Source organism: Corvus moneduloides, chromosome 1 (assembly GCF_009650955.1).
Source record: "Corvus moneduloides isolate bCorMon1 chromosome 1, bCorMon1.pri, whole genome shotgun sequence".
Lineage (NCBI taxonomy): Eukaryota > Metazoa > Chordata > Aves > Passeriformes > Corvidae > Corvus > Corvus moneduloides.
In genome coordinates, this window is record NC_045476.1 from 147446350 (window position 1) to 147468726 (window position 22377).

The 22377-nt window shown below is 40.8% G+C and overlaps 1 protein-coding gene across 3 annotated transcripts in view; it reads right to left on the bottom strand.

Moving 5' to 3' along the window:
* The window catches only part of RSPO2 (R-spondin 2), a 114246-nt gene that overhangs the window by 40953 nt on the left and 50916 nt on the right, over positions 1 to 22377 (bottom strand). For 2 of the 3 annotated variants that reach the window (XM_032131498.1, XM_032131490.1), the window contains 3 exons: positions 15834 to 16022; positions 6700 to 6843; positions 5667 to 5983 (listed from right to left, as the gene is read on the bottom strand). In XM_032131498.1, coding sequence (XP_031987389.1) covers positions 5682 to 5983; positions 6700 to 6843; positions 15834 to 16022 — 635 coding nt within the window. In that variant the 3' untranslated portion in view covers positions 5667 to 5681. Of the gene's footprint in view, positions 1 to 5666; positions 5984 to 6699; positions 6844 to 15833; positions 16023 to 22377 lie in introns of those variants that run through there. The other variant, XM_032131506.1, reaches the window with a different exon arrangement.

Genomic DNA, 22377 nt, shown 5'->3' on the forward strand with positions numbered 1-22377 from the left:
ACTTGGCCTGTTTGCAGCACAGGTCTCACAACTGTGGATGACCTGTGAGATGCTGTCCATGGAAAGGTCCACCGCTCGGTCACGGGCCCATCGGTATGTTGCATCTCTCCCCTGATGACCAGAGGCATCATGGGCCCAACAAGCTAAGAATAATTCCCCCTTGTGCTGCCAGTCCAGATCCACCTGAGATACTTTCACCTTGGCAGCTCGGTCCACCTGCTCATTGTTGTGATGCTCTTCATTAGCCCAACTCTTGGGTACGTGCACATCCAGGTGTCAAAACTTCACGGTCAGCTTCTCTACTCAGGCGGCGATGTCCTGCCAAATCTCAGCAGCCCAGATGGGTCCCTCTGCGCTGCCAGCTGGCCTTTCTCCAGCAATCCAGCCATCCCACAGAGCATTAGCTACCATCCACGAGTCGGTGTAAAGATAGAGCCTTGGCCACTTCTCTCGTTCAGCAATATCCAAAGCCAGCTGGATGGCTTTAAGCTCTGCAACCTGACTCAAATCCACCTTGTCCCTCGGTAGCTTGTGCAACTCGTCGTGTGGGGCTCCATACAGCGGCTTTCCATTTCTGGTTAGCACCTACAATTCGGCAGGAACCATCAGTGAAGAGGGCATAACGTCTTTCAGTCTCCGGTAGCTCGTTATACGGTGGGACTTCCTCGGCACAGGTCACTTGCTCTTCCTCTTCTTCAGAAGATAATCCAAAAGTCTCACCTTCAGGCCAGTTCATTATAATTTCCAGAATCCCAGGTGATTTGGGTTTCCAATACAGCCACACTGTGTGATGAGAGCAATCCATTTGCTCCATGTGGTGTCGGTGGCATGATGTGTGGAAGGAATCTTTCCCCTGAACATCCAACCCAGCACCAGTAGTCAGGGTGCCAGAAGCAGCTGTGCTTCAGTGCCAATTACCTCTGAGGCAGCTTGGACTCCTTCACAGGTGGCCAAGATTTCCTTCTCTGTGGGATTGTAGTTGGCTTCAGAACCTCTGTAGCTTCGGCTCCAGAATCCCAGTGGTCAACCCCGAGTCTCACCAGGCACCTTCTGCCAGAGGCTCCAGGACAGACCATTGTTCCCGGCTGCAGAGTAGAGTACATTCTTCACCTCTGGTCCTGTCCTGACTGGGCCAAGGGCTACTATGTGAGCGATTTCCTGCTTGATCTGCAAGCGAAGGCTTGTTGCTGTTCAGGGCCCCAGTGGAAATTGTTCTTCTTTTGGGTAACCAGGTAGAGAGGGCTCACGATCTGGCTGTACTCGGGAATGTGCATCCTCCAAAAGCCTATGGCACCTAGGAAAGCTTGCATTTCCTTCTTGATGGTTGGTGGAGACATTGCTGTGATCTTATTGATGACCTCGGTGGGAATCTGACGTCGTCCATCTTGCCACTTTACTCCCAGGAATTGGATCTCTTGGGCAGGTCCCTTGACTTTGCTCTTCTTGATGGCGAAACCAGCTTCCAGGAGAATCTGGATGATTCTCTCTCCCTTCTCAAATACCTCCGTTGCCGTGTTCCCCCACACAATGATGTCATCGATGTACTGCAGATGTTCTGGAGCTTCACCCTTTTCCAGTGCAGTCTGAATCAGCCCATGGCAAATGGTGGGACAGTGCTTCCACCCCTGGGGCAGTCAGTCCCAGGTGTACTGTACACCCCTCCAGGTGAAGGCAAACTGAGGCCTGCACTCTGCTGCCAAAGGAATGGAGAAGAAGGCATTGGCAATATCGATGGTGGCGTACCACTTCGCTGCCTTGGACTCCAGCTCGTACTGAAGCTCCAACATGTCTGGCACGGCAGCACTCAGTGGTGGCGTGACCTCATTCAGGCCACGGTAGTCCACCGTCAGCCTCCATTCTCCACTGGACTTACGCACTGGCCATATAGGGCTGTTGAAAGGTGAATGGGCCTTGCTGACCACCCCTTGGCTCTCCAGTTTACGAATCATCTCATAGACGGGAACCACAGAGTCTCTGTCGGTGCGGTATTGCCGACGGTGCACTGTTGCTGTGGCAATTGGTACTTGTTCTTCTTCAACTCTCAGCAGTACCACAGCAGAGGGGTCATCTGAGAAGCCAGGTAAGGTACTCAGTTGTTTGATATCTTCTGTCTCTACAGCAGCTATCCCAAAAGCCCAACGATGTCCTTTTGGGTCTTTGAAATATCCATTTCTGAGACAGTCTATGCCGAGAATGCACAGGGCCTCTGGGCCAGTCACAATGGGGTGCTTCTGCCACTCGTTCCCAGTTAAAGTCACTTCAGCTTCCAGTATAGTCAGCTGCTGGGATCCTCCTGTCACCCCAGAAATAGAAATGGGTCCTGCTCCCACATACCTTGATGGCATCAGAGTACATTGAGCGCCTGTGTCAACTAAAGCCGTGTATTTTTGTGGGTCAGATGTGCCAGGCCATCGGATCCACACAGTCCAAAAGACCTGACTGTCCCTTTCTTCTACCGGGCTAGAGGAAGGGCCCCTCTATTCCTGGTCATGGTACATGTTGCTTCCCTCCAGTGAATATGCTCCCGAGGTCCCTTCAAGAGGATCTGTCACATTGTCATTCCTATACCGTCTGGAGTTCTGCGTGCGAGAGACCGGAGCAGTGTTGACTCTAGATGAGCTTCTTGTGGTTGTTGTCCCTCTTTTTAGTTCACGTACCCAGGCTGCTAAGTAGAAGGTGGGTTTTCTATCCCACTTACTCATGTCTTCTCTATGTTCCTGAAGAAAAAAACAGAGGTTACCTCGTGGAGTGTATCCTCTCTCCCTGGTTGGGGGATGCCTGCTCCTAATGGCAGAGATTTTTGTTGATTCCGGCGAGATGTGGTAAATTTCTTCCTTAAGTTCCTTTTTCAGTTTCTGATGGTCCTCTTCAATCAAGCTCCGGACTTGCTCAGCCAGCCTTGTTTCCATGGATGAGACATGGCTGCGAAATGGGGCTGTGACAGCATCCTTGTAAAACCTCAGTTTGTTGACCAAGACGCCCACCCTATCCTCGCCTTCCCTCCATTGCAGCATTGCCAGGTAACGGAAGTATATCTCTGGTCCAACGTGTGCGAATCTCAACCACATCTGTGATGGGCACTGGACACCATCCGGGCTCTTAGGAAATCTCTCGTCTTCCAAGAAAATTATTTCCAGCACAGCCAATTCCCTCAGGCAGCAGATACCTTGTTCCATTGTGCTCCATTTTCCTTGGTGCACCTGGAGGTCTTCTTTACAAAGGTACCTGTCCCTTACACTTGTAAGCAGTCGCCACCAGAGGCTGAGGGTTTCTTGGGTTCTCCCGATCCCCTGGTCAATGACCACATCCCGGGACAGAGATCCCAGTTGCCTGGCCTCACTTCCATCCAGAATGGTGTCATTGGCTGCAGCGTTCCAGATGTGGAGCAGCCAGGTCAAGATGGACTCGTTCATCTGGCGGGTGAATTCCCTCTACAGGTCACGCAGCTCACCCAGGGATAGCGACCGAGTGATGATCTCTGGCTCTGCCTCTTCTGCTGGGTGCGAAGGTCCTGCTGCATCCTTGTCAGTCACTATGTGGACTGATTTGCTTTTTGATTTCTTCTTCTGGACGGGGGCAACTGCAATCGGTTTGGGCTGTTCTGGTTCAGTGATGGTTTGTGTGGGGACGCTGACAATGCTTTTGGTTTCTTTCTCCTCTGTGTCAGTCTGTGTAGACATAGACACTGTTATTTTGCATTTGGTTTCTTTCTCCTCTGTGTCAGTCTGCGTAGACATGGATGCTGTTGCTTTGCATTTGGCTTCTTTCTCCTCTGTGACAGCCTGTGTAGACATGGATGCTGTTGCTTTGCATTTGGTTCCTTTCTTCTTTGTGATAGTCTGTGTAGACATGGCGTTTGTTGCTCTGCTCTATTTTTCCCTCTCATCCTGAGAATGCTGTGCCATAGCTTAGATTCTAAGCATGGCATACACAGTGCAGGTCATAGAGAAAAAAGAAAAAAGAACTGACAAGAAGATTATGCCATCCTTAACATCCAGAGGGAACTCAATAGTTCAAAAACTTCTGTGTCAGGCCTGAAAGGCTGGAAAAAAAACATTCTCTAATCCTCCCCCCAGGGGCTGGGTGTGATTGTTGAGGCCCCAGATGTAGCAGCCTAGAGTAGGACAAGCAGACAAAGTTGAGTATATATTTTGAATTATGTTCATTGTCTCGGAGGTTATCATGCAGTAGGCATAACAGACTAATAAAGCAAATTTTATACCATACCTTGGTCTACACAGGAGCATTACAACTGGCAGGTAGTTCCCCATGTGTGGAAAAATATAGAGAGCTAGGTACAAGACCCATGTAATCATGTTGAGCATCATAGTGGCTTCTACAATACAAAATTGTAATTCCGACTTTTCTCAGCACCCCACTACACGTTGGGCGCCAAAATATGAACTAGTTTGAAAACAAACCAGTGGGAGGCACCAAGTCAGAATAACAATTTAATAGGGAAATCAAAAAAATAAAGGCAGAAAACACCGGGTTAAATTGACAGAGTCAGGATACATCCTGACACCCTGTTAGTCAGGGTGGTGGTAGCAGTCCGATAAGATGGTGGCTGCAGTCCTCCTGAAGTGGTGGATGTGGTTCTGTTGAAGCAGTGATCCTGTAGAAAGAGCCTGCTGTTCCTCAGAAGCTCCAGTGGTGGCTGTGTAGCTCCTGTCCTCTGGGAATCCAGTGGAAAGGGTGTCTGTGGTGTTCGGAATCTCAGATTATATCCAAGTTGGAATGCTTGGTTCCTCCTTCTGGGTGGAGCATCTCACAATGGGATGATTAGTCATGAGGCCAGGCGTTGATGGGCTCATTAACAGAAGATGGTTTGGAGGGAGCTATCTCTGAGTCATGCGGCAAGGCATTGATGGGCCATTAACAGAAAGATGGTCCAGAGGGAGGAGGCAAGGAAACACTGCCCCACCTGGTTTCAACAGCTCATGAGGATGGTAACAGAATACACTGCAAGCCAGGACACCCAGCTAGCAGTAGGAGGTTGGACTAGAGATCTCTTGAAGTTCATTCTTTATTTAACCCTGTGATTCCAAAAGGAATGGCATCTTTATTACCTACTGATCACCCACCTCTCCTACAAATTTTGAAACCTGTTTAAGTGGTCAGGATACACAACTGAGAGGTTAAACTTTTAAACTTAGAAGATAAAAGAACTCTCTACCAGTGATGTGCCTTCAGTTTGGAGTCTAAAAAACCAGGCCCAAATTTGAAACTCAATTTCCTTTTTCACATCAGCATCACTACTATGTCTTGCAACACCATGGTAAAGAAATTTGAATATTTCTTTTATTTACTTAGGGCCGTTGCCATAGGCTGGTCTCATGCTGAAAATCTCGATATCTATTACTGTTCTGCTTGTATCACATCTACCATAGTTTGGCCTTGATTTACAATATTTAAAATAAATAATATGTTCCAGCTAATAGTTCCAGCCAACAATGCCATGTGCAACTAACTTCTTTTCCTTTAAATACTCATCACACCAACACTGTGTGTGCCACCTGCAGAGAGGTTTAGAATCATAATATTTCCTGCCATGTGCAGAACAAGTAGTTTTTCCACCATCAGCATCATTTCCATGCTGAAGCTCAAACTGCAACCTGTTATGGTTCTTCCATGAGGCACCTCTTTGAAAAATGCTCAGTACCACACCAGGAGAAACAGTTTCACAGTCTACTGAAGGACTGATTACTCCCATGCTGAGTATTTCTCTGGCGTCTCGCTATACAAACTAGGACTGATGTAGTATTGCTGCTTTTCAGTCTTGGCTGACACTTACCTCCTGGACAATGCCTCATGGCCATTTTACACCGTCTGGATTCTGCAATGGTTGGACATGGTATTGTGTCCTTTGCTGGCTTCTTCACAATTTGTCTTGTTCTCGTTTCCAGGCCCCACTTAAATCCACATGTTTTGTTATTTCTGCTGCAAGTTCCCCACTCGCTCCATTGACCCACTTCACAGCCTTCTGATAAAGCAAAAGAAAACACAAGTGAGCAATTCTTCTGGTGTGTTTGGTTTTTTCTTTTTTCTTTTTTTTATTAAAATACACTGTACTCTGCTAGAAAGCAACACTTGACATTTTGACTATTAGCAGGCAAAAGCTTGAAACAAAATTAAAATCTCCTACAGAACCTGAAAGAATCTTTTTAGCCAGCATCAACCAGACCAAGAAAAAATCAGAATATCAAACTGTATGTTTGATATGTTATGACAGTCTCAAATATTCAAAAACCCTCCTAAATTAATGAGATTGACTTTTTTTTTCTCTGTCTAATATATAGATCCTATTTGGTTGTCACCTTGGTTTGAAAAGCTCAAAAGTTCACATTTCCAAGTCCTCTCCATCATGAAATGCAAGCAATACTCTTGAAAGAAAGAGTTTGTTCTGACACAATTCCTGAAATCTTACAAATTCTGAATTGTAAATCTTCATACACAGTGATTTTACAGTTAAGAGGACAGAACTTTCTGATGCACAACAGAGTTGCATTCCCAATGAAGAGGTATTTTAATGTTTGGAAAAATTTAGTAGTATTATCAGTAAAGAAATCAAGATATAATTAATTACTGAATATTTCCTGGTAAGAAATACTAAGCATCACCTTAAAGTAGTGCCATATTTGAATACGGCTACCCAGCAAAAGAGCCACTTCAGCAGCACTGCTGTGCTAGAAAACTCACCCACACATTCCATAAGCTCTTCCAAGGCTGCAAATCCAGCGGGACATCCTCGAAAGCAGCGGCCTCTGTGCGAGTAAAAGCCAGTTTTGCATTTGGTACAAAAGTCTCTGCTAAAGCAGGAGTCGCAGTTTTCTATTCTGCATCCTAAATCAAAAGGATCATAAGGAACAATGAGACAGCAAAGTTAGGGTAAGACTAAAAATGAAGGGACTTATAAAGCAATAAAATAGCAAAGCCAGAAGTGCTATAATAATGTCATCCTGAAATCCATCTGCTCAATAGAAGAATGAAAAGTAACTGTGTTTACCACATTTTCCCCTATGTCCTTTTAATCCTACTTTTTTAAATCAAACTGTAGATAAAACCCCTAGTTTAGTTATATTTCAGATAATGACATCTTCTTGGAGGAAAAATATTCAGTGTAAACTATTTGCATGTGTAAGTAATTTCAATGAACCTGAGATGCAACAAATTATTTTGGAAAATATGCATGTGTTATATGTATTGTCTTCAGTTTATAATTTGTCTCTGAAATCAGGATACATTTTTTTTCTCGGAGTTGACCCTTGAACTGAGTGGATGCTTTCATGTAGTATATGTGATGACTGAGTCTATACAGATGAATGTGCAAAAAGCCTAAATTTTTCTGAATTTAACGCCTCTCTATTATTAAGACACTTAATCCACAAAAAATAACTATTCTTAAATTACTAGGAGACATAAAGCTATAACCAATACCCAAGAAAAAAAAAAAACCACAACCCCAACCAAACGAAACCAAACAACTATTGCCTTTATGAAATGCTGTATTTCTCTGAAAATTTAAGAGGAATATGACCTGCAAGAGATGACAGACTCAGGTGTAGGCTGTTCAGAAATATCTTATTCCATATTAAAACATGTCAACTTGGAAATTAACTAGTTATCAATGATGATATGTATACCATACATACCTACAAAAAAAATGCCAGGGAAAAATAATACACCAAAGATTAAAAAGTATAAGCCATTATATTTGGAACAGTAATGATCAATTAATTTTACAGTTAATTGTAAAATTAATTTATTAATTTACTGTAATTTACAATTAATTTTAAAAACACCTAATCCTTCAGCTAACATAATTAAATAAACAACATTAACCGTATCCTCTCTTCAGCTATCTGAAGCCAAGCAAGAAGCATTTTTTATTCATGTCATGCAACAATATACTAATAATTTTGGTAATTTCTGTCACTCATTTATTCTTCATTCTTTTATAAAGAAAAAAACCACAAACTACAAGGGCACTCTTCTGAAATAGCAGTTAGTAAATATCCCCAATCAACATTTCAAATATAGCCAATCTTTATGAAACAGATATTAATATTTAAAACAGGGCATCCCACAATACTTAAACTGTGTGTGTGTGAGTGCATAAAATTATTCTTTGTTAGCCATTAGGGAAATATGAGGTTTTTTAGATTGGGTTTCTTGTGACATTGGACAACAAATTAGGGAAATAGAATGAAAAGAAAAATGTATATTTCAAGTGGTGGTAACCTTTGCTTGGTTAAAAGGAATGTGAGCACCAGCTTGAAGCCTTCCCCTGACAAAGATAACCTCTGCTGGCTCTTTTTAGACACAAACACACATAACCTGAGTGCTACCAACTCCTGTGTCCAGCATCTTTCAAAGGGGCTTTTAAAACTTGAGTTCATATAAGTAGCACAAGTTGGGCTTCTTGTCCACACTTTAGTTTATAGGAAATTCCTAAGAATAATCATTTCTTTTTCACAAGGGTTGAACCAATCCCTAAAGAACAGGATCCTGGTTGATGTCTACACAGTCACCCTGAAAATCACTTCCCCAGATTACCGCATTGCAAGGCAAAATCAACTAGGTGAGCTGCTCTGGAGATGTACAATACTTAATTGCTAATCTGGTTTGTTACAATCCATGTGTACTCCAAGTATTTTGTTAAATGCAACGCTTGAGTCAAATATCCTGTGTGTTTAAATATTCAGAAAACACATTTGCCTCTTGCTCACCCACCTGAGACATCTGAAAAGACATCCAGGTTTTTATAAATTGCGTAGTGCCAGCAATAAGATGCAGAACAGAACAATAAAACAAAAAACAGCATCTTGTGACCCTCCCTCACATCCAAGTGATACAACATTTTTTAAACAACAGTTTTACCATTACTTTCAAAAAACATGCTGGGAGTAACATGCTAAAAGCTTTTTTTGTGTGTGGAAGAGGGACTAAAGGAAAAGCTTTCAATAGAAATTACTCTTTGATATGATACAGACATGCTTGGCAGGTGGAAGATGGCCTCACTTTACACTGGGGATTCCCTCTATAAAACTATCACTATTTAACGTAAGGACATATGTGAATACCCCATATTTAAACATTAAATGAATAAATCCTCCAGTTTTGGTCATACTTTCAAAATTCCCATCTTGTTTATGTTTTCTGCTTTACCTTCAATGCCAGTTTCCTTTTGTGTCACAGCCAAGTCCTTGTGATAACAATATTTTAGAAGCTTTAGTAGGAGAAGGTTGGGTGGAGTGAAGGTGGGATGAAGGTTGGAGATTTCCAGCAAGGCAATTTATTTTCATTTTTTTCCTATGAAAATAAACTACTCCAAACATGAAAGGCCTATTATTTAATCTGTATCAGATGCAATTTAGGGGGAAATACTGAAAGAGTATTAGGAATACCGTAAGAATTCTGAAATTACAATATTAGTTCATCAGACTGATATTCAGCATAATGCTTAGGGTTACTGGGTGCTAATCATAATGATAATTTAACCATAGCTGAAGGTAAACTAGGAGTGGCAACAACTCCGTTCTGACATCCTCCATACATTCAGTTCAAATCATGAAGTGCTGCTGTACCTCAGCCTTGTACGGACTTTTTATAAAATTTAAAGAACTTAAAAAGCTAAAGAAGAGCAATAATCCAGAAGTTTAAAAAGCTAACTACGTAGAAGTCTACTTGCAATCACAGATTGTCACAATAGTGGTTAAGAAATACAGAAAATTTTCTAGAGTATATTATTTTTGGTGCCTAGTTTCCTCTTATTCAAAACTTAAAACCTTTAGGTTTTTTAAAATAAAAGTGCCATTAAGTAAATTATTTTAACTGCAACTGAGGTTATTACACTAGAATGAAAGAATTATTTAGGTTTTTTTGCTTTTAAAGTTAAATATACCAACATGAAGAGATAAAGAAATCACGTACATTTTTAGTTGGATGCCTAAAAGAAGTCGATACTCCACTAAACATATTAAGATAGCTTTGTTTGAAAATAAATATAACCATTGAATTTCTTTTTTTTAATCAACATAATTACCTGTGTAAACTTCATTAAATATAGAAATTAATGGAAGCATATTGCAGATTAATAAAATTCTTTGTATTCTATTATTAAAATAATAAATTGGATAATGAATAATCTACTATGAAATATACAGAACTGTTTGACATAATATGCAATAACTAAGAAAACCTGCGATTTGAAAATTTTTTTACACTTTACAATAAATAACCTAATAAAACCCAAGGAAATACTGTTTGATGACCTGAACTGTTTTCCTCTGACTGCTACAGTTTTCAACGCTTTTAACTTTCTGATCTCAGCATCTTAGGATTACCTCTGGAGAAGGAAAGCAAAATCTTTCCTACTATTAAAAATCCCTATCTTAATCCTTTTAAATTCCCTTCAAATTAACTAGCTAGCTGAAATAATTATAGTAAACTGGAACAAGACAAAACTTATTTTTTCATCTGAACCAGACTCTTGTCAAAATCAATTTTTTTACTTCAATTTCTCACATGTCCAGTGGTTTCATTTTCTGTATAATATCAGTAGCTAGATGATGCAGTTTGCATATTCTTTTTATTCCACTTAAAAGATTGCCTAGAAATTCACAACACCAAAAAAAAAAAAAAATCCTAAAGGAAACAAGACCAAAAAATCAAGGTAAACATATCTAAGATTTTAGACCCAAGAAACTCTTCAGAGGAAAGAAATAGATAATGCATGACTAACACTATGCTTCAGAAATGTTTTTTTTTTTCCCCCCCTTTAAAAATAAACAGAAAATGGTGCCCACTAGAGGTTTCCAAATAGGCAAGAGCAACACCCTGGGAGATTTTAGAAGCAGGAAGGAGGAGAGGCCTGGAAGTGGAAGCTGGCGGGGAGAGAGAAAGACAGAATTGGTGTGGAGAAGGAGAAGAGGTGAAAAATTCAATCCTCCAGAAGAAACCCCCAGAGCAATCACACGCCTTTGACAGGCCTATCACACCTGCAAGACAACGAAGGCAGGGCTGAAAACCGAATCACTAGAACCTGAGGGTGAAGTGAGGGGTGCTCCACTGCTGCTGTTCCCATCTAGCAGAGCAACAAAAGGTCTGTAGGTGAGGGGCAGACACTCGAGCCCTGCCTCTTCTTTCCCTTGTATTCAGTCTGCAGTGTCTCATCAAGGATTTGCTCCCTACCAGACCTCAAATCCCTTCTATTCCTGCTCTGCATCATGTCTCCTTATATCCCACTGGCTCTCCTACCCTCTACTCACAGCCAGGACCTCTCAGACATCCTAACACTCATACAGAAACTCATCAAATACAACCTCAAATTTTCTTTCCAGAGATTCCATCTTACTTCAAAGCAAGCATTAAAGAATTGAGAGACTTATATTTCAGAGGAGGAATCAAAAGCTTAAGAGTTCATAATACAAATTTAGATACAAAATTAAATTTAAACACGTGCATATCCCTTACTGCAACAACAACAAAGAACATGTGGTCCTGTAAGCAGCTTCTTTTTGTACTGTCATTACAGACAGTGCAACATTATCAAAACAAATACTATCCTTCACCAGTTTGTAAGGTGAGGCATAATAAGCTGAATTTTAGGGAAATATAATGCCTTTGAAATTCAAAATAAAGAAAAAAAAGCTTCATATTGAGATGCATATACTTCGTATTTAACATACCTTAAGAATAACGTTCACTATTTTCTCATACTAAGTGCAGTATGATGAATTTTAAGGTCAAAAGATATGTATCACAAAAAGAAAAAGTAGTTGCTCATTTGTAAAATATTTTTTTTGCTGATAATAATAATGAAATATCCATATTCTGTAGCATTTCTATTGTTACACTGTCCCTTTCTAAACATAATAAATGTGGTTTACTATCAATCCATAACTCCCTTCATAACAAAGATATTTTGTAGTACACAAAGTGGAAAAGACAGCTGGTCAATTCCTAGTAATCTTAGTAACAACAATGATTCACAAGTTCTGCTCCACGTGAAATGCAGATACCAGTGAAGACCAGTTACACATGGGAAAGTGAATTGAAAACATGTGGGGGGATCTGCATGAGTGGAAATCAGCAACCACATGCCCAAGAAAGAGAACTGTCCTGAACTACTGGTACTCAATGCCTGCACTGCTGAGAGCAAAATGATGATGTTTTGCAAAGAGAAGCTAGGAAAGGAAGCATGGCATTCCTAAATTGAAGGATTTGGCAGTTTGGCACTGAAATTGGGTCCTTGCTTGAGGATCCTTGTATTTAAGAAGTCAGAGCAATAGATGATGATTCACTACAGCTAACATTTTCTTTTTGAAAGTCGAATTCATTCTTTCCATTGAGGCATCATTCCAGAGAAGTCTCTGGGCCCGTAACTTGTGAGGTTGGTTATCCTGGGGAGTGACAATTGTTGCTTGGTCCAAAGCCCTTAACCCTTTGGTTTTTCACACTGAGCTCTGGCTTACAGCACCCTGCTCCTCTTGCCTCAGATCTCTCTGACTCTTCTATAATTTCACCAATCCCCAGACTGTCCCCATGACCGTGACACTCACTCCTTCAAACTCCTGCTCCCATCCCTCTGCTGCTCACGAGAACAGCACTGGTGCTACAGATCTAACTTCACGCTGCCATCCTGACATGTCCACTGGCACTCCTCACCAATCTGTCATTGACCAGCAACACCTTCTGTGCAAATTCTCTCCAGAATTTTTTGGTAATTGAACCCCCTGGCTGCTATGATTGCACTGGCTACAACAGTCTCAAAAGGTCATATGCTCTACTATACCACGTAAGTAAAGTTCAAGCAACAACATATTAATGAAGTCCTGCTATTTTAACAATGTTAAAAACATGAATTACCTTTCTTAATGCATTGAATTAACTACACATTTAATAAATGCTCAATTTGTTTAAAAGCTTTTCTTTATCTTGTTTTTACTGAAGGTGAATGGAAGGGGAAACTACAATGTTTGGCTCTCCCAGGAGAAAGAGGGTGAACCTAAACAAGTGAAGTAGCCAGCCAAAGTTGAAGTGAGCTGTAATTTCTAATCTCTGAGTGGTTTCTCCTACTAAAATGATAAAGGTTACTACGGCCACAGACTAAGTTGGAAGGTTCAAGATAGGCTTGATCCATTAATCAGTCCAACCACCGAAGTGACAGGTTTCATCTTACTCTTTAAATACAGTTCTGGTTTTTGCTCATGAAAAATATCTCTTGTTGGAGCAGTTCAGTTCAAAGTCATTAATTATTAAAAAAGTATTGGAAAACTAACAAAGCATAGCTCATCTCTTGGGTGTTCTTCTACAGAAGAGATTCAACACTTTCCAATTTCATGTCCAAAAGGACTGCATTCTTATACTTCAGTGTTCAAGGTGGAAATCATATCCAGCAGGAAACTCTACATTGATTTCTAGAGACAAGCATTCTCAAATTTCATAATCCACTGTTACGAGAAAAACAGTCTAGAACCACTTAGCAAATTCTAGGCACACATACTGCTTAAAGATTGAAAAGAAAATTTGTCTTGAAATCCAAAATTTCCATCATTTTAGAGCCACTGCACTTAGCTGTGGTATTTATTGTGTTACATTTGGCACTAATAATGCTCGGCTTTTAAAATCAAGACAACATTTTCCATAAAAATGCCTTCTATAGCTTCTCTAACAAAAATGGGAAAGTGTTCCAGTAATAAAATGCTAAACAGGTTTTGTATCTATAAAGACAATAATAGGGAAGAAATTATTTCAGTTTATGTAATTCAAGCCCTTTAACTCCCATAAGGATTTTAACATAGCCAAAAATTGTATTATTTTTAGCTGAGATAATACTATCTGAGAAATGGAGTCTGTAAGCATACGTAAGAATATCTAAGATCAAGCAGGAAGAAACATATTCTATTTTTAAGGATGTTTATTTCAACTCAGCTTCAATCCACAAAATGTCTGTGTGCCCACAATGTGCAAATGAAGATCATCAAACCAAGAAAAAAAGGGAAGTGATTTATAAATACACCAGTTAGCAGTTACACTAACATAAAAACATACAATACAGAAATCATCAGAGGGTAACCAGGACCAGTCCATAAATGCAACTGCCTCATTATTCTCACAGGCGGAGACTGTCAAAGGCATGAGGGTGAGATAAATATCAAGTGCTCAACACATGCCAGTATAGGTTGCACACAACTTGCATTTACGCTTTTCAAAATCAATCCTGTAATTCAGGGGAAAAGGCCACTTTCCATAAGCGGTAAAACCAAAAAAATATTACATTGAATTCACCCTTCACCTTCTGCAATTAGCTGTTCTCCTTTTCTTTTTTCTTTTCTTTTCTTTTTTCTTTTCTTTTCTTTTTTCTTTTCTTTTTTCTCTTTTCTTTTCTTTTCTTTTCTTTTCTTTTCTTTTCTTGAAAGTAAAGAATACTGCCAATACAGACTACTTTGCCTGTCTCACAAGCGCAGTACAGGCTAATACAGATAAATTAATCTATTTCCTAAACCTACAAATATATTCATAAACATTTTTTCATGTGGAAGTATTTACAGTCGAGTTTTGAAAGGTTTCACGTAGAGAAGTTGTTGAATTCACAAATGTGTCATGAAAATTAAGGCCAAGATTCTAAATTACTTTACGGAATGGATACATAAACCATATACTGTCTCATTCAATTTATCAAAACTTAACCACCTGGTACAGATTAGGCAGCACTCTGCAATATTACACAGCACTTGAGAAGAATACTATATCCAGGGAGCCCACGCAGGGAATGGGAAGAAAGAGATGGGATAGTTTGGGACAGGTCCAAGCATGGCCGTAAGTGCTCTTCATCCAGCCCAGACTGCCACTGCGTGACCTCATGTGAGTCTCAAGACTGTGTGATGTGGAAACCAGCACACGCTTTCTCACAGCTCGGTGTTGCCAATGACATGGCACAGCATTAGAGGAAAGGTGCCACACATTTAACAGACACTTGATTATTGCAGGAAACAAAGAAAAGCTATTTCTCACTTCAGGTTCTTATGTCAGGTGACCTGATTCTGGCTAGCCTATGACAAAAACATTCCCTCTCTAAACAGGAATTAGAGGTAACAGCAATGATTAATAATCCATATGGGTAATACTCCACATATGAGCATATGGAAAAATCGATACGAGTCAGCACAACTGCCAGACAGAGGTGAAATAATGTGAGATACCAGAGCACTCGAGGATTTTAACAGTTGTGCTTCTAGGCACAAACATGCAAACAGGGAATCTTGCTGCACATTAGCAGGTTGTAAATTTCCAAATAAAATGCTTCACTAAAAGTGAAAGGTTGTTTGTTTGTTTTTAATAGTGCATCTGTTTTATTAAATTAGCAACACTTACATATTAAAGCATGTCTGGCGTGAGGTGTCTGGTCACCTGAAATTTGTGTGGGAACAAAAAGTATGACAAGAAGCCCACCCACACGTTAGTGTTTATACTGACTTCTACCTACATGTTAAATTCATTCTTAATCCTTTTTATTTTCATATAGTGGGAATTTGTTTCTTAAAACTAGGACTATCTGATTGAATCATGTATTTTTTCCTAAATTAACCTTCTAATTAAACCAATAATAATAACAAAAATACAAAATAGGTCAATTCATCAACTATTTAATCTGCTGAATGTTATATATCTCAGAATGAGCTGGGACCTTCTTTAGGAAAGAGGTTTTATGATGATCTTGAGACATCTGTGAAAATAAAACTCTGTTCCACAACATATCGCCTTAAAAACTGAGCATGAATTATGGCCTTCCTACAAAAGTGAGTGTAAGGGTTCAAAAAATAACTCACTTGAACATCTGTTCATATCTGGCGTTCGAAGTCCATAGTACCCCGATGGGCAGGAATGCAAACATTCACCGTACTGCCTCATCCCTTCTCTTCGCAGGAAGAAGAATAACTTGTGTTGGCATCTGATGCACCCGTTATCCTTTGAACAAGATAAGCAACCTTTGCAAATTGGATTTGGTCCATAGTTAGCTGCAAAATAAGAAGATAAATTACACTTCAAGATCATTTGAAAAGCATTTTGGCTGGAGGTCCTCTATCCTCTAAAGTGTTACTCGTCTTTTGCATGACTACAAAAAGTTTCAAAAGGAGGGTTCTGAAAGTACACTCACTTTCAGACATCTATCTACACTGGCACTGAATAAAAAAAAATGCAATCTCTACATTTTAATTATATGTAGGGCAATTTAATGATTTTACACACATTTAAAACACAGGCACAGGGAAGCAGAGACCAAGCTTTATAAAGTTCACAGTATAAAGTTAAATAAAAATGCAATGCTGGATTCTAGTTTGAAACTGGGGACATAAGCACAAATCAGCAACAAACTATAAGAACTTCAGCACCCTGATGTACGCACATGGAATGATATGTCCATGGAAATCAAGCAACATCACTGACACAATTTCTGATTTGTGAAGTGAGCAATATTCAGAGTACAGAAATCTCTGCAGAACACATACAGCACTAGTAATGTGTGCTGTCCCCTAGCTCTCAGGGTCCTAGAACAGCTGTCTTCTTGCAGACTCTTCTTGATCTGAGTATCAAGACAAATTTTTCCAAGAAGAGTAGCAGTTTTAAGTTCTAAGAGCCTTTTTCTACAAAGTTTTACCCCAAATGGGCTGAAAACCATATGCACAGACATTACCAAAGGAGCATTTAGTGTAGATTACCATTTTGGGTCACCAAGTGCTGTGCATTCAAGTCTACGCTCTGATTTTGTTGGATTATTTTCTTTTTTTCTTTTAAATTACTTGGCTGATAACTGTAACACAAACTTCAGCCACATCACTCTTTGCTCTTATGAGCTTTTATTTTCCTGCCTTTCTGCAGAGCTGCAGAACACTCCTTTGTTCCCATGGGCTGTCTAGTTCTTCTTGCCGGGTCAGCACTGCAGGTTAGCAGAGGGAGGATGGCTCAAGATATTCCTGAAATCAGCATAACTTAACAGGTCTGTTTAAAATATTAAATTGGCTACAGGTCTTCACAGAAATTTGCCAGTTCAAACCTGATTTACTGAAAACGAAAAAAAAATATTATGCAACAAAGGAAAGTGTCTTTGTGATCTCAAGAGATTTTTAATAGAGGCCACCCAGAGAGCAGCTCACTAAAAGGGCCTATGTTTAATTGTTATATTTTTAAATATTTAAAAGTATTCACACCCTAATGTAGTGATCTGGTACTTTTACCCTGTATGGCTGGATAATTGAGGTTGTTCAACTGATGACTTCACCACCAGAGTCAGGAAAAAAACAAGGAAAAGCCCACCACCCTCTGGAACCAGTAGCTGATAAGCTTTACTCTCACCTTCACACATCTGCACACCACATTCCAATTCCTTCTCTGCTCCCATCCCCCATACAGGACTCACTAAGTTCAGCATGACAGCATTCAACTCCGATCTTGTACAAATAATCCTAGTGGGTGGCAGGCAGGACAAGAAGTGAAGCAATATGGTGTGAAACAGCTCAGTCAGTGGGACACTTTCTGAGTGTTGGAGTCCTCTGCTACCAGTCTCACTAGGTGAGATCCTTGTTGATGGGAAAAGCATCCTTACCCTTTGTGGTATATGTATGATTCTTCAGCACACTGTTAACCCTTTTGTAATGAGACACCCTAACAGACCAACTGCCTTACACTCCTAACACTGTCCCCATCTCCTGTTGCCCAAAAGACTTGAGATACAATTTTTCCTACAGTTCATCTTGTAACTATTTTCATTCACAACCCACTTCTTCAAAGACATACCAGAAGAGAAACAAACAAATGATGAGCTAGGCATGAATGCATCCCTCATCTCACTGTTGGCAGGGACTGCCTTACTGTAACCACATCAAATAGTATGTGACCATGTACTCCAAAGCAATTGTCGTTTAACACATGGTGGGCAATCCTGTAGACTTCTGACTTCTCTTTTAGTCTCCTGGGATCTCACCCTCAGGAAATCTTTACCTCCAGCTTATTCAAAGTTCCTCAGAGAAGCCTTTATCAAAAGAGTTAAAAGGAACAAAGCAAAAGCAAGGATGCAAGATGCCTGAACTTATTCACCACTTAGAGTGGTTTTGCAGTTCAAAACAGCTGAAATCATGTATATGTTTTTGACTTAGGGCCAAGGCAATTGCTGAACAGCATGAATATAGCTAAGGGCTACTATATATACATATGTATATATACACACACATATATATGGATCTATATGGGTACAGATAAAGGCTATACATATGGATATAGCGAAAGGGAACAAAACAGCAGGCCTGCTGGCAACAGACAGGGTAAACCTGCCTCAAAGGGAGAAAAAGATCTTTGCACAGGAGTTAGCAGGGCTCACTGAAAAAGCTTTAAAGATATTTGAAGGGAGAAAAGGATAAAACAAGGCTCACTAAAGTCTGGGAGCAGTACACCTGTGTCTGAGGGACAGGGTACTAGCAAGGTCTGTCAGTCTGCCATCTCAGTGGAGGCAGGGGTGTTTTGGTTCTCTAGAGCTTAGTGATGGTGAAGATAGGGTTGAGTGTGAGTAAGAATCAGGGGGAAGGCCAACAAGGCAGGTATCATGGTGGGAGTCTGTGACAGACCTCCCAGCCAGGATAAAGAGGCAGATGAAATATTCTGTAAGTAGCTGGTGATGGTTTTAACTTACATATTTTTCAAATTCTGTACTGCTTAGTGTGTAACTCTGAAGTTTCTTGTAGCCTTTTTACTTCTGCTCTCTCATGCTACGTAGACATAACAAAGCCTCTCCAGGCCTGCTCTCCAAAGACACTCAGACCGTCCTAGGCCCAAAAAGTACAAACCAAAAGCCTCTAAAGGGAGGGGCAAGCTTGGGGAAATTACATCATTAACTGAAGCTTTAATTGAAGAATTAACCCTGATATGCAAATGAACCAAACTTATAAAAGTGTGAAGAACTCGTGGCCTGTTGTCCATCTTGGGGTCCATCTTGGTAATAGCCCCTGGCTCCCCAGGGGGTACCTTTGAAGGCCTTTCAAATAAATACTTACTTTTATTCCTTTACTCCTGTCTAGTCTCTGTTTCTGGGAGGCCTCACTGTGAGACATCTAACAATCACTCACCCTCAAGACCAGTCTTTTTCTGGTACCCAGCCCCCTGAACTGGAAGAGAGGGACAGAGAGCAGAATGAAGCCTTCACAATCCAAGGGGAAATGGTCAGCAACACCACTTAGGCCCATCCAATTTTGTGTGGATGAAATTCACACAAGGATACTGAGGGAGCTGGTGGAAAATCATTTGCTGATCAACCAGAGAGGTCCCAGCTGACTGGAGGTTGGCCGATGTAACACCCATCTACAAGATGAGTCAGAAAGAGGATAAGGGAACTACAAGCCATCAGTCTTACCTCAGTGCTGGGGAAGGTCATAGAGCAAATCATCTTAAGTGTCATCATGCAGCACATACAGGACAACCATCTTATCAGGACCAGCCAGCATGGTATGAAAGGCAGGTCCTGCCTGACTGACCTCATCTACCTCTATGACAAAGTGATCCACATAATAGATGAAGGAAAGACTGCAGATGTTGTCTACAGGGACTTCAGTAAAGCCTTAGACACCATTTCCCACAGCTTTGTCTGGGAGAAACTGGCTGCTCATGGCTTGGATGGGTGTACTCTTCATTCAGTAAAAAACCATGCCGGATGACCGGGCTTAGACAGTGGGGGTAAACAGAGCTGGCAGCTGGTCACTCATGGTGCTCTCCAGGGCAGAGTCCTGGCACCAGTGCTGTTTAATGTCTTTATCAATGATGTGGATGAGGGGATTGAGGGTACCCTCAGTTAGTTCGCAGATGACATAAATTGGGCAGGAATGTTGATCTGCTGGAGAGTAGGAAAGCTCTGCAGAGGGATCTGGACAGGCTGGATCTGTGGACCAAGGCTGACAGCATAAGGTTCAGTAAGGTCAAATGCTGGGTTCTGCACCTGGGTCACAACAACCCCATGCAATACTAAAGGCTGGGGAAAGAGTGGCTGGAAAGCTGCCCAGTGGCTGAACATGAGCCAGCATGTGCCCAGGTGGCCAAGAAGGCTAATGACATCCTTGCCTGTGTCACAAATAGTGTGGCCAACAGGATCAGGGCAGTGATTGTCCCTCTGTAATGGGCACTGGTGAGGCTGCACCTCAAAACCTGTGCTGGGTTTTAGGCCCCTTATTACAAGAAAGACATTGAGGTGCTGGAGCAAGTCCAGAGAAGGGCTACATTGCTGGTGAGGGGTCTGGAGCACAAGTCCTATGAGGAGCTGCTAAGGGAGCTGGGGTTGTTTAGCCTGGAGAAAAGGAGGCTCAGGGGGCACACCATTTTCTACAACTACCTGAAAGAAAGTCCTTGCAAGGTGGAGTTCAGTCTTTTCTCCCAAGTAACAAGCAAGAGGATGAGAGAAAATGGCCTCAAGCTGTGCCAGGAGAGGTTTAGATTGGGTATTAGGAAAACTTTTTCCATGGAAAGGGTTGCCAAGCCTTTAAAAGGGCTCCTCAGGGAAGTGTTTGAATCACCATCCCTGGAGTTATTCAAAAGATGTGTAGATGCGGTGATTAGGGACAGGGTTTAGTGGTGGATTTGGCAGTGCTGGGTTAATGGCTGTACTCAATGATCTTAAAGGTCTTTTCCAACTTAAACAATTCTATGATCTTGCAGAGCAAAAATTAGGCTCTGGAGCAGATACATATCAGGTGTCCATGTAGGTTTCTTGGCAATCTTCTCTCGTGGATCTCCATGAAAATTCTGATTTCTTGGCCACAAAATGTGTCTAAATTGGACCTATTGTCCAACTTTCCTATATTACTGCCACATGTTACTCTTCCCAAGCACCTTTTCTGTCTGTTTCTGGTAAGATGCCTTTATTGGTAACCCTTTCTTTCTGCAGGCAAATTTAATTATGCTGACTCCTCTGGGCTTCAGCTCCATAGAAAAGGAGATAAAAGCATTAAATGATCTTCACTTATCCTATCCTATTATTTGTTCAGGAAATGGATGGCACATCTTCCACAGTTTAAGGCCAACTCAAGATATATGAAAGTGTTCAGTAATATAGTAATTCTGTAAACTGTATAGGTTTCCCAAACTATGACATCTGGCCCTTCCTCCTTCTTCATCTCCTGAGCAGCCTTAATAAATTATTTTCTTATTTCTACACCTGTAATTTTTTATCCTCTAATAGGAATGTTGTGAGATTCACAACTTGTAAACTATGAAATCCTCAGATATAAGGTATATTGTATTTATTGTTACTTAAATGAACAATTATTTAACTCACACATTGAATTTGGACAGCAGTGTTCAAAATCATCATTTAATTAATGGTTACATATTGATGAATTTCCCTGTTGGTCTCCTAGCTCTTTTCTTTCTTTAGCACATTAAGAAATTAAAAATCACTGAAGAATTATGATGGTATCTTAGGTTACAATGTAAGATGTAACCAAAAGTATGTATTCTATCACCATCTGCATAAGCTGTTAAAGCCAGGTGGGGCAATGTTCTTTGTCTCTTCCATGACACATCCCTGATAACTCCCTGCAGGGGATATCTTCTGCTCATGGGCCATCAAGCCTCACTGCATGACTCATAGAATTACATCATTCCATTGTGAGATGCTCTGCCCAGCGGGAGGAACCAAGCATTCCATCCTGGATACAATCTGAGGTTTGGAACACCACACTTAGCCCTTACCTACTGCATTCCCAGAGGACAAGAGCTACATAACCACCACCGGACATTCAGAGGAAGACCAGACCCTTCTACAGGATCACTGCTTCAACAGAACATCTATCCTTTCAACAGGACTGCAGCCTCCACTTAATTAGACTGCTACCACGACCCTGACCAACAGGGTGTCAGGTTGTATCCTGACTCTGTCAGTTAAAGCCAGTGTTTCTGTATTATTGACTTTATCTTAATTTTCCTATTAAATTGTAATTCAGACTTGGAATCCCTCACTGGTTTGCTTTCAAACTAGTACAAATGGTAAGGGGAAAATAGTATGATTTGTATGTTGTATTACAGAGAGCAAACTTTGTGAAAGAATCTGAAAACTTCCCATTGTGCTGCTTAGCCATCAAACTGAATAATTTCTGGGTAATCTGCATACAGTAAGTTACTGTAAAGTGTGTATCACTGAATTGGTATTCTTCCACATTGTTGTTGCTTATTTTACTTTCAGAGCTTCATGGGAAGCTCTGAATTCTGCAACCTTTCCGCTACTTCAATTTGTCCCGGAGCCAGGGAAAATCGTGATATGATCTACTAACAAATTACTTGGACAATGAATATATATGTTAACAAATCAAATACCATAGCACTGGTTTTGGTGTCACA